This window comes from Prionailurus bengalensis, chromosome B1, assembly GCF_016509475.1.
Source record: "Prionailurus bengalensis isolate Pbe53 chromosome B1, Fcat_Pben_1.1_paternal_pri, whole genome shotgun sequence".
NCBI classification, from domain to species: domain Eukaryota; kingdom Metazoa; phylum Chordata; class Mammalia; order Carnivora; family Felidae; genus Prionailurus; species Prionailurus bengalensis.
In genome coordinates, this window is record NC_057344.1 from 50,483,197 (window position 1) to 50,496,659 (window position 13,463).

A 13,463-nucleotide genomic window follows, 5' to 3' on the forward strand; every position below is an offset into this window, starting at 1 on the left:
GCCTTTTTATTTCAGATACACAGTTTTAAATCAAATGAGAGTGCATGTTTTTCAAAGAAATAACTTCCAATATGAACAAGCATTTTGGAGGGAATCTAGCCAGTATCTAGATCAGAATCTAGAGGAGTATGAGAAATTTTAAGTATTGGATTAGGCAGCTGTTTTCTTTCTTTAGGAATCTTTTTGACTAGCATTTCTAACCAGTAGGTCATGAATATACAGTAGAGCTTCAGATTGAAAGCTTGTCACTACTATTACTTCTCTGCTCTTTTCCAGAATTCCTGAAAGGGAACATTGGTATCCATTCACACAATGTATAGCCCCTCCTCACGAAAGGGCTAACATACCTGCTCTAAGTTAAATCACAACTGATTATTTTTGGGTAGGATCTTTTCTTTTGTTACTCCAAATAATCTTTAGAAAGACTTGGGCTCCTATAAGTAGTTTGGAAGTTTGTGGTTCATTTACAAAATGATTTGTAAAGATTTCATGATCCTTTTTTCTCAGATCAGGGATCGGAAAGAATAGATGGTAAACATCTTACACTTTGTGGCCAAGAGGCAAAATAGAGGATATAATACACATGCTTAATACTTAACATCTAAGAGGAAAAAAAAAGGCACAGATTTTTATTGACAAAATACAATATTGAATATAGTTTTTAAAACATAGGCCTACCAATAGAAGGATGGAATTTTTGGTGAGGAGATAATACTTTGCTTAATTCATGTTCAGAGTTAGTGTTCTCTGTCATCACATAATGACTGCAAGTGTGAAAAACATTCTTACTTAGCTCTTACAGGTTGTATAAAAACAGTTGGGAGGCCAGATTTAGCCATAGTTTGCTGACCCTGTATGAGATTATAAATTACCACTATTCTGTGGTTTTTTTGAGCTTGATCAAAAATCAATACTTTATTTATGTAATCCTTTTGAACATAAAGTATTCAAAGAGAAATTGGTTGGTTTTAAGGGTATAAGTTTTACTTAAAGTGTATTTGTTGTGGTGGAGAAATAGAAGTCTTGCCTTTCATTGTTCTAGTAAACGTCTCGTCTTGTGAGAATTTGTTGTTGTCTTAGTGGAGGAAAAATTAGATCTATAATATGTATGTAATCTCAAGGACACAATATAGTTTTAAGTACTCTATATTACATATAATAGGAAATTAATGTTGCCTTTTTATATTAAAATTCTATATTCATTTCATCCCACTTAATTTTTTTTTTTTTGTTTATACAGGAAAAAGAAGGCAAATTAAAATTTTCAAATGGCTAATGTTTTTAGTAGTTGTAAGAATGATGATTTCTGTTCCTTTAACAAAGGTTTTAAAATGAACATTATTTATGCAGTTTCATAGTTAACATGCGAGCCCACAGTCTACTCACAACTGATTTTTGTTGTTGTTATTGCTTTTTATTTTTCTAGGATTTCTGTCTGTGTAAGGTATATTCATTCCTCAGTAATGAAACTTAGTATATACCATATGGCAGCCTTGTTCCTAATGTGAATTACACACAGCATGCGATTAACCATCGTCTGGTATGAGACTTATATCTACTGTGGCATTCACTAAAGCGTCTGTCTGATGGTGTGATGTTTTAGGACTTGAATATTTGGTGTTTCTTGGTTTGTTTTAATTTCATATTTTCACACAAGCTTGGTCTGTTTACCTTTATTTTTGTGTTCTTTCTTTCTATGTGCTCCCCACCTCTCTGCTTCACCTTTCTTAGCAAAGATGAGGATTTCTACCTTCAACATACATTGTTGGTCTTGTCTTCTGTTTTTGTTAGGAGGGACAGCAGTGTGATAAAAGAGGAAATCAAAGCCTTTCTTGCCAATCGGAGGATTTCCCAAGCAGTTGTTGCACAGGTAACAGGTAAGAGCTAAAGAGCCCTTTATTCTGGAATCATGTCTAGTCTCTGCCTTCTGGTGCAGATGTTGGAATATTGCTTGCATTTCTGCATTGCAGTACAGACCTGTCAACTTAGGCATAATAATGTATGCCTATGATTTAAAACCCATTGTCTCTGATATCATGAAACTTCTCCAGTGATTTTTTTTTTTTAAACTGGTGCTAGTAAATTTTATAGCATTTGTGATAACCACAGAATTCCCCATTTTATGACTAAAAAAGGGTCTCTGGTTTTCTTGTAACTGACAGAGCTTATGACACATGCACATCCAACTGCTATCTACATTTCATGTTTTTAAAAGCTTGCAGTCCTCCTGATTCTAGATTTTACCAATTAAAAAATTATCCATGAGAGTAAAGGAAGTTTTTTTTTTTTAAGCCCTTTTCGTATGTGAAGCTCTCTTCGAACCGTTACTGAGAAGATAAGAGTTATCATTGTCTTCTCTTTGTTCTTTATATACCATCCCATTACCCACCCCACCGCAGCCCCATCTCAAGTATGTGGTGTATATGTGTCATTCTCTATTCAGATTGCGTTTTTTATGGAGTTCTTAAATATGGGGGTAGCATGTCGTGTTTGTTGGTATGTATTCTTTCTTTCTTGGATATCAGTGATTTATTTATAGACCTAATATAAACTCAACTATATCTTAGTCATTAGAAGAACTGGAAACTCTTTTAACTACATTTTGTATTTGGTACGTTGTTGTATGTTGTACATTAATGGATTTAAAAATTAGTTTTTTTCCTCCTCCCCTCCTTGTTTGACATGCCGTTAGCACCTACGTGACTTTGGGCTTTTAAGCCTCTGCATCTCAGATTCTTACCTATATGATGAAATAGTTGGATCTAATCACATAGTACCTTCCAATTTTAAGATATCATTTCTGTTCTCTAGACATCGGTATTTATTGAAGCTAATTTATGTAAAAAAGTTGTTATTGACCATCAGTATGGTAAAAAATGAAACTTGAGATTTCAGAAGTCTTAAATTTCATCCCAAGAGTCAACCAATTCTAATACATATGTGTATGTGATATATAACACTAGTAATATACTTTTACAAATGATGCCTATATTCATGGTAAAAGATTCTAATTAAAGGCATATCCTTCCATGTAGAAATCTTTCTTAATAGAAGGATGTGTACACATTTAATTTTTATACCTTTCAATAGAATATTTAAAATACATTTTTACCTTTATCTTCAAGGATTAAGGAATATGCTAAGGGCATTGTAAGGGCAAGTTTTGGTAAAACCCACTGATGTGCACTGTGAAAAGACAGAGTATTGTCTTTTCAGGGCTTTTACTTTATCTCTAAGATTAGAAACAATAGTATCTTCTAGTTTGTCAGCTACAAAAAAGAATAAAACTGTAGTGTTATAGAACGGTATTATAGAGTTGATTATTTTTCCAGGTGGAAGTGTTTTTGAGGATCTTGAATCCCCCAAATCTTGAGTCATCTTAGACTTTTAAAATAGTAGCTTTTGGGGTGCCTGGGTGGCTCAGTCAGTAAACTGTCCAACTTTGGCTCAGGTCATGATTTCACATTTTGTGAGTTCAATACCCACATCTGGCTCTATGCTGACAATGCAGAGCCTGCTTAGGATTCTCTCTCTCTGCCACTCCCCTACTTATGCTCTCTGTTTCTCAAAATAAAGAAATAAACTTAAAAAAATGAAAGTAAATAAAATAGTAGCTTTTGAAACCCATCTGACATTGATTCACATTATAAGAAAATACCTTTAAAAGGAATTTCTTAGGAATATCTAAAGGGAATAGTTATAGCATAGTGGATTAAACACAGTAGTATTGCCTTTTTGGAAAGGGAAGCTGAAAGATATTTTAGTGTCTTGCTACTCAAAGTGTAGTCCGTGGAACAGCATTATTTGGAGCTTGTTAGAAATGTAAAGATACAGAGTACCACCCTAAACCTGCTGAATCAGAATTTTCATTTTAACCAGATCCCCAGATAATTTGGGTTTGAGAAGTACAATTCTAGGAGATTGGTAAGCTTTTCTGACATTAAATTTCAGTGGACTGGCATATTTTTAACATTGTGCCACTCAGTAAGAGTCCTCATAATGCCATCTTGTGGTTCTGAAAATATTTTTACACATTTATTATTTGTTATATGACGTGACCTTTATTTTGCTTCTATAATCATAGGATTTGGTACTGTTAAAACTTCTTCCCCCATTTCAACCTCAATCCAACTTATTCTTCCTCCTCTTCATTCCTATTCCAAAAGCTTGGGCACATTTTCCCTTGATCACATATCTTTAATGGTTCTCCATTGTCTGAAAAATGAAACTCCTTATAGTCTGACTCCAGCCTTCTTTTTATTGCCATCTTCTGTTCAGTATTCTCCCTAACTAAATTTAGGTACTCACCATTTTCAGAATTCTCACTTCGATGCTTACAAATCATTGTTTGTGCCTAGTATGCTTTTCCCCTTCACACTTCAGCCTTATAATGTTCTGATTATCAAGATTACCTTGAGGTGCCTGGGTGGCTCAGTTGGTTAAGCATCTGGCTCTTGATTTCAGCTCAAGTCATGATCTCACAGTTGGTGAGTTCAAGCTCCACATCAGGTTCTGTGCTGATGGTGCAGAGCCTGCTTGGGATTCTCTCTTTCTCCCTCTCGCTCTGTCAACTCTCTCTCTCTCTCTCAAAATAAATAAAATTAAAAAAAATTTTTTTTTACCTCAATTATTATCCTCATTCTGGCTTCTTTGATCACTTTAGCACACGTAGATCTGTCTCTCTTTTTTTTTTTTTAATGTTTACTTATTTTGAGGTGGGGGTGGGGCAAAGGAAAAGAATCCTAAGCAGGCTCCTCACTCTCAGCTCAGAGCCTTATGTGGGGCTCAATCCAATGAACTGAGATCATGACCTGAGTTGAAATCAAGAGTCAGATGCTCAATCAACTGAGCCACCCAGGTGCTCCTAGAATTCTCTTTTTATGAAATCAGTTACACTAAGTTCACCACTCTTAGGTACTATGCCTCATTTCAGTTATGCATTTTAGAGTAAAGTTCTTTAAAAGCAGTGATCTTTCAGGGCACCTGGGTGGCTCAGTCAGTTGAACATCTGACTTCGGCTTAGGTCATGATCTCATGGTTCATGAGTTCAAGCTCTGCATGGGGCTTGCTGCTGTCAGTGCAGAGTCTGCTTCAGATCCTCTGTCTACCTTTCTCTCTGCCCCTCTCCTGCTCATGCTTGCTCCCTCTTTGCCAAAAATAAATAAACATTTTTTTTAAAAAAGCAAAAAAACAAAAAGCAGTGATCTTTCTTGCACATTCCCAGAGAGTCTAGCATTATACATACTTTCTGAAGATTTCATGTTTACCTAGCTGCCTTGTAGTGCTGTCTTGTAGGGTAAAAGGAGTTTTAGTGAAGCTGACACAAGCTGAACATATGAAAGCTTATCCAATATTAACTTTGTCCAGTGACGTTCCCTCTCCAAAAATAATTATTTGTTCACCAAATGCTGCGTGAATTTCTGCCCTTAAGGAATTTGCATCTTTCTTTTATCTGCTTTAATTCAGTTATTTACATAAGGCAGGGGAGTGAGGGTGATTTATAACAAGATTGTTTCATTGTCCCATTGGTCAACTTAGTGAATTCATGTATTTCTCATTTATTACTGTGTTGCATTTTCACTTGGCCCATCAAACTAGCCTCAGGGGCAGGGCTTTTCATTCTAGAAAAGAGATCCAACTAGAAAATAGTGAGTTAGTGAGAATCCATAGAAAGCTTGTCCATCATATAAAGGACCTGAATGTGAGACAGGAAACCATCAAAACCTTAGAGGAGAAAGCAGGAAAATACCTCTCTGACCTCAGCTGTAGCAATCTCTTACTTGACACATCCCCAAAGGCAAGGGAGTTAAAAGCAAAAGTGAATTACTGGGACCTTATAAAGATAAAAAGCTTCTGCACAGCAAAGGAAACAACCAACAAAACTAAAAGGCAACCAACGGAATGGGAAAAGATATTTGCAAAAGACATATCGGACAAAGGGCTAGGATCCAAAATCTATAAAGAGCTCACCAAACTCCACACCCGAAAAACAAATAACCCAGTGAAGAAATGGGCAGAAAACATGAATAGACACTTCTCTAAAGAAGACATCCAGATGGCCAACAGGCACATGAAAAGATATTCAACGTCGCTCCTTATCAGGGAAATACAAATCAAAACCACACTCAGATATCACCTCACGCCAGTCAGAGTGGCCAAAATGAACAAATCAGGAGACTATAGATGCTGGAGAGGATGTGGAGAAACGGAAACCCTCTTGCACTGTTGGTGGGAATGCAAATTGGTGCAGCTGCTCTGGAAAGCAGTGTGGAGGTTCCTCAGAAAATTAAAAATAGACCTACCCTATGACCCAGCAATAGCACTGCTAGGAATTTATCCAAGGGATACAGGAGTACTGATGCATAGGGGCACTTGTACCCCAATGTTTATAGCAGCACTCTCAACAATAGCCAAATTATGGAAAGAGCCTAAATGTCCATCAACTGATGAATGGATAAAGAAATTGTGGTTTATATACACAATGGAATACTACGTGGCAATGAGAAAAAATGAAATATGGCCTTTTGTAGCAACGTGGATGGAACTGGAGAGTGTGATGCTAAGTGAAATAAGCCATACAGAGAAAGACAGATACCATATGGTTTCACTCTTATGTGGATCCTGAGAAACTTAACAGAAACCCATGGGGGAGGGGAAGGAAAAAAAAAAAAAAAAGAGGTTAGAATGGGAGAGAGCCAAAGCATAAGAGACTGTTAAAAACTGAGAACAAACTGAGGGTTGATGGGGGGTGGGAGGGAGGGGAGGGTGGGTGATGGGTATTGAGGAGGGCACCTTTTGGGATGAGCACTGGGTGTTGTATGGAAACCAATTTGACAATAAATTTCATATATTAAAAAAAATAAAATAAAATTTCTTAGAAAAAAAAAAGAAAGCTTGTCCATCATAATTGGCATACCTGGCATAGAGAAGCCTACATAAGCTTCTAGACATCTAGGACTCACTCACTAGGGGTACCTGATCTCAGCATATAGCCACTTTTTGTCTTTAAACAAATTAGTGAAGTGTATCTTACAAGAATATCTCTACCTGATGAAATCTTCCCAAAATAAAGTTTAAGGTGTGGAGCCCCAGAATCTATGTCCTGTTATGGAGCCTTTAAAAAGTTAAGTTCAACTCTAATATGTGAAATAATGAAATAAATCAACCTTGAGATAAAAATGAGAATGAGTAGGGCCTAACAAAAGAGATTGCTAAATAAAAAAAGTGTAGTGAGGTGCAAAATTATAACACATGTGCTTGTTCCAGAAACTAATACAGAGGCTTCTTTTTATAGATTTGGAGGATTTCTATAATAAGCTAAACAAGAAGTTCATGGGTGGGGTCTGTATAAATAATATCCTACTGATAGGAAAAATGACAGTATAAACAGGATATAATAACAGTGCCTGCTGAATTTCCCAGCATGTTATTTGTAGCTTCTTTCACAGAGTCACAGCTGCTCCCACTAAGGGTGGATTTTTACCTCTGTAAGAGGTCGAGCAAGATTCTAAATTCTGACTATCAGTGGTGGGATCGGGAGCGTAGCCCTTGCTTGAATAATAACCCACACGTGGGTTTTATATTCACTTTCGTGGTGAAACATTGTCTTTGGCTTTTAGCATTCTTAAAACATGATTTTCTTTTTATGTGACCTCTGGGAAAAATCAAGCAGGCAGAATAAATGAGTAAGTGGGCAGAGCTCGAGTGAGTGCTTATCAGCCAAAGAAATACACTAATTGGATTCTTATCCTCTTAAAGTGGAAGAAGAAAAAAAAGTTACATCTGTGTCTTTTAAGAAATCATAATTTTGTTTTCTTTAATGGTAGTAGTATAATGAAAAGACAAACTTGAAACTTTAGAATACCAAAGTTCTAGTCCTTCTATCTTAAATAGTCCTGGGGAGAATCATATAGCTTCTCTGAACCTCTGTTTTACTTATTTTAAGATGAAGGGCTTTGACCCAATATTTCCAAGTATGTTTTCTAGTTAGCTAATTCTAGGCTGTTTTGTTTTTTTTTTTTTAATTTTTTTTTCAACGTTTATTTATTTTTTGGGACAGAGAGAGACAGAGCATGAACGGGCGAGGGGCAGAGAGAGAGGGAGACACAGAATCGGAAACAAGCTCCAGGCTCTGAGCCATCAGCCCAGAGCCTGATGCGGGGCTCGAACTCACGGACCGCGAGATCGTGACCTGGCTGAAGTCGGACGCTTAACCGACTGCGCCACCCAGGCGCCCCTCTAGGCTGTTTTTAAACTAAGTACATTTAACAAGTGTGGATCTTACTCATATATTAGTGACTCTGATTCCCAACATGTAAGAATTTGTGTAAAGAGAATCTCTGAACTGGTTTTAGAAATGTTGCAACTGTACTGAGATCATTTCTCTTTTTCAAATGTATCTTTAAAATGAAGTATGAGAACATTGCATATTCAATTTATATAATAGTTTCTTTACAAAGTGGGTATATATTGATCCTCTCCCTAATCAGAGAACTTCATACCAGCTACTAAAAACCAACTAAAGTGTACATACACCTTTTTAAAAAATAGACTTCATTTTTTAGAGCAGTTTTAGGTTCACTGCAAAAGTGAGTAGAAAGTAAAATTTCCTTTTGCTCCACGCCCCCTACACATGCACAGCCTCCGTACATCTGGCACCTCCTCAGCATCTGGCACTGAAGTGCTACATGTGTTCTAACGTGTGAACCTATATCGACATCATCATTGTCAAAGTCCATACTTCACATTACATATAAATGGTTTTGTACATTCTGTGGGGTTTTGAAAAATGTGTCATGACAAGTATCCACGGTTGTTGTATCATAATATGATACTACGATTTCACTGCCTAAAAATCCTGTGTTCTGCCTATTCATCCCTTCCTTCTTCCTCACTGACCCTTGGCAACCACTGACTTCTCCATGGTTTTGCTTTTTCCAGAATGTTACCATATAGTTTGTAGCCTTTTCACATTGGCATCTTCCTCTTAGCAATATGCTTTTAAGATTACTTAAGGTCTTTTCATGGCTTACTAGCTCATTTCTTTCTGGTGCTAAATAATATCCCATTGTCTCAAAATAACAGTTTATTTTTCCATTCACCTACTGAAGGACATCTTGGTTGCCTCCCAAGTTCTGGCAGTTATGAGTAAAGTTACTATAAACAAGTAGAATTTATGTCTACATTAGAAAAGCAATGTTGATAGGGCATTTATCACAGACTAAAGAATTGTCCTCTTGTCATATAACCAAATATAATTAATTGGCTTATTTAACAAGATTTTATCAATTCCTATCTAATGAGTTTCACTAGTTTTAGGTAGATCTCCAATTTGAAGGCAATTATCTGTCTACAAAAAGGGCAGATTTCTGTATTTGAGATGTAACTTCTGTCTCCAAATTGAAGAAGATTAGAGGTTTTGTTTATTAGGAGAAAAACATATTTTCAGATCTTTGAATGGATTTCAGTTACCAACAATATAAATATTTTTGTAGAGTAAATTTAAAATTTTCTCTGGTTTTGTAGACTCTAGAGAATAAGAACAGATGTTGTCCTGTGGTTCAAAAAATTCTTAAGTTTTTATCTCATTTTCTTCTATCTTCTGCAATTTGTTGGCTATTTTATTACAAACACAACACATTTTTTTCCATGAAAAAAAAAATCCAGCTTCTATATCTGAATACTCACATTTTCCCACTTTGGTGATGGCTAAATGAAAAGTTGGGATGAAATAATTTCAGAGGATACTTTTGTTGTTCGAACATCAGTTTTTTACAGTTCTTGAAATTTGTTGTCCTACCAGGGCTTTCATCATCTCAAATGCAGGGTATAGGACTGTACATTTTTAGTGTCAAAGTTATGAAGGTTGGTTTGCAAGTAAGAAGATTTTTCTTCCACCTGTATTTAAAGTGGAAATTATATTTAAAAATTTTTTATTCTACCATAAGCTTTGACAAAAGTGACTAAAAGGTTAGACACAAATGGCTTTTCCCCCCAATCAGTAATTTTCATTTTTGTTTCTCCCTAATTCTTGTTTCCTAAGATTGTGGAGGAAAGTGTGTACTTGAGGTATAAATATTACTTAGGCAGTTTTATAAATTATTTCTTACTTAGCCCAAGTTAATTTTCCTTGTATTTAAAAAAAAAAAAAAAGCGACAGGGATAAATGACAAGAAAACCTTAGTAAGAAAGTCAGAAGAAAGTCAAAGAATACCCTAGTAAGAAAGTGTCTGATGAAGTAACAAAGTCTAAAGTTCAGCTGAAGTCCATGTGAATCATCAGGCAATATTATAAATAACTTCCTGCAGGAGAAAGCTCTGAGGGATAAATAACATTTTTTGTAAACATAGATATGGTCTTTTGTGCATTAAGGAATTATCCTGTTAACTCTTGAAGTTTACTTAGCGATAGATCTTAAAGGATTTGACATCAATTGCTACAAATAATTTGTTGTCAGAAAGATATACTAGATTTAGTAGTGTGTAGTTACTAACTTTAGTTAGGTAAGGAACTGAAGCTTGAACTAACCAAACTAACCAGTTTGGGGGCAGTGACAGCTAAGACATCTGTGAGACCAAATTCTTTTGGCCTTTAAGAAAGCCTTTAATATCAACATGGGTCAACTACAGCTAAATTTAACTATGTCATGTGATCCTCACAAAATAAACTTGAGGTATGCAGGGGAAATGTGGGTTTTTTCTTTATTTTTAATCACTTTATAGTCAGATAAAATTTGTGTAAGAGTAGAGTTCTCTGAATTGTACCAGATGTATACAGTGGTATAACTAAAAGCAAGAGATAAAACATTGTCAGTATTTCATTAAGTTCTCTTGCCTCTTTGCAGTCACATACCTCACCCCACTGCAAGTCCCTGCCAGTCACAGATCTGTGTTCTGTCAGGATAGTTTTGTATTTTCTAGGATATCATGTGACTAGAATCTTACAACATATACCTTTTTTTAATGTCTGACTTCTTTCTTTTTGTGACTTCTTTCACTTAGCATGATACTTTTGAGATTCATTAAAGTTGTTACATATATCTGTAGTTTGTAAGTTTTAAATGATGAATACTAGTCACTTGAATGGATATAACAAAATACACTTATCCAGATTAATTGATGGGCATTTGAGCTATGTTTAGGTTTGGACTATTATGAATTAAGCTGCTGTGAACATTCGTTTGCAAGGTTTTACATGGACATATGCTTTCTCATACCTAGGAGTGGGATTGTGGGATTAGTGGTAAGTATATGTTTAACTTTTTAAGAAACTGTCAAACTGTTTTCCAAAATTACTAGACCATTTTGCACTCCTACTAGCAGCATATGAGACTTCCAGTTGCTTTGCATTCTCTTCAGCTCTTGGTATTTGGTATTTGTGTTTCTCTTTAAGTTTAGCCATTCTAGTGCATATGTAATAGCATCTCACTCTAGTTTTATTTTGCATTTTTCTAATGACTAATTATGTTGAGCATCTTTTCAGATGCTCATTTGCTATTCATGTATCATCTTAGGTGAAATGTCTGTCACATCTTTCACTCATTGTTTTTTAATCAGGCTGTTTCACTTATTATTGATTAGAAGAGTTCTATGTATATTCTGGGTTCAAGTCCTTGAATATGTGGATACACAGATATCCTAGTCTGAGGCTTGTATTTTCATTTTCTTAATGTTCTCTTTCAAAGATGAAATGTTTAAAAAAAACAAAGATGAAATGTTTTTAATTTTGCTGAAGTTGTGTTTTTTTTTTTTCCTTTATGGTTCATATTTTTTGTGTCCTAAGAAAATACGCCTAAATTAAGTCTCAAAGATTTTCTTATGTTTTCTTCTGAAAGTTTGATAGTTTCAGCTTGTACATTTAGGTCTGTGAACATTTCAAGTTAATTTTTTGTGTATGTGTAAGGTAAGGGTTAAGACCTATTTTTTTTCCCTATGGATGTCCAATTGTTGGAGCACCATTTGTTGAAAATGGTCAGCAGTGGTCATGAGACTAGTCTTTCTCTAATTCAGTTACATTGGCACCTTTGTTAAAAATCAATTGAATATGTGTGTGTGGGTCTATTTTTGTGCTGTCTATTGTGTCCCATTGGTCTTTATGTTTATTCTTATACCAATACAAAATTGTAAATTATTGTAGTAGTCTTGAAGTCAGAAAGCATAATTCCTCCCAACTTTGTTTTTCTTTTTCAAGATCACTGTTGTTATTCTAGATCTTTTGAATTTCCATGTATGTTTTAAAATCAACTTGTTAATTTCTTTTATTTTTTTTAATGTTTAATTTTGAAAGAGAGAGAGACAGAATATGAGTGGGGGAGGGGCAGAGAGAGAGCGGGAGACACAGAATCCAGAGCAGACTCCAGGCTCTGAGCTGTCAGCATAGAGCCTGATGCGGAGCTCAAACTCATGAACCATGAGATCATGACCTGAGCCAAAGTCAGAAACTCAACCAAGCTATCCAGGTGCCCCAATCAACTTGTTAATTTTGACAAAAAAAATATTTGTAGTGAGATTGGGATTGGGATTGTGTTAAATGTATAGGTCAGTCTAGCATTTGGAATTGACATCTTAACGATACTGATTTTTTTTGTCCATGAACATGGTATATCTCGATTTGTTTAGGTCTTCTTTATTTTCTCTCAACAATGTTAGTTTTCAGTGTATAGGTCCAGAACATTTTTTTCTTGAATTCATCTCTAAATATTTTACATTTTTGATACTATTGATATTATCCTTAATGTCGATTTCCAGTTGTTTATTTCTTATGTCATAGAATAGTTGATTTGGTTATATTGATCTTCTATTTTGTAACTTGGCTAAATTCGTTTATTTGTTCTAGTAACTTTTAAAAAATTTCTTGGGATTTTCTACATGGACAATCATATTATTTGTGAATAAGGATAATTCTACTTCTTCCTTTTCAATGTGTATGCCTTTTATTTCCTTTTCTTACCTTAATCCACTGACTAGGACCACCAGTTAAAATGTTGAACATGGTAATGAGAGCAGACATCTTTGCATTTTCTCCAAACTTAGGGAGCAGGCATTCACTTTTTCACCATTAAATGTGATCTTAGCTCTAAGTTTTTCATAGATGTCCTTTATCAAGATGCCCTTCAAGGGAAGTTTCCTTCTATTTCTGGTTTCTGAGAATTTTTATCATGAATGGATGTTTGTACTTTATCAAATGCTATTCTGCATCTATTGAGATTACCATATGATTTTTCTTATTTTAGTCTTGTTAATATGGTGAATTACACTGATTGATTTTCAGATGTTAAACCAGCCTTGCACTCTGGGAAAAATTCCATTGAATCATGATGTATTATCTTTTGTGTATGGTTTAGTTCAATTTGCTGATGCTCTAGTATTGTAAAATTGTAGTATCTGTGTTCGTTAGGAATATTATTCAGGGTTTGTTTTGCTTGTTCCATGTAATGTCCTTGTCTAGTTTTGTTAAGGTAATGT

The 13,463-nt window shown here is 35.1% G+C and overlaps 1 protein-coding gene across 9 annotated transcripts in view; it reads left to right on the forward strand.

The window, feature by feature from the left end:
• The window catches only part of HMBOX1 (homeobox containing 1), a 197,369-nt gene that overhangs the window by 97,754 nt on the left and 86,152 nt on the right, over positions 1-13,463 (forward strand). For all 9 annotated transcript variants that reach the window (XM_043565063.1, XM_043565065.1, XM_043565040.1 and 6 more), the window contains exon 4: positions 1,792-1,877. In XM_043565063.1, coding sequence (XP_043420998.1) covers positions 1,792-1,877 — 86 coding nt within the window. The remainder of the gene's footprint in view (positions 1-1,791; positions 1,878-13,463) is intronic.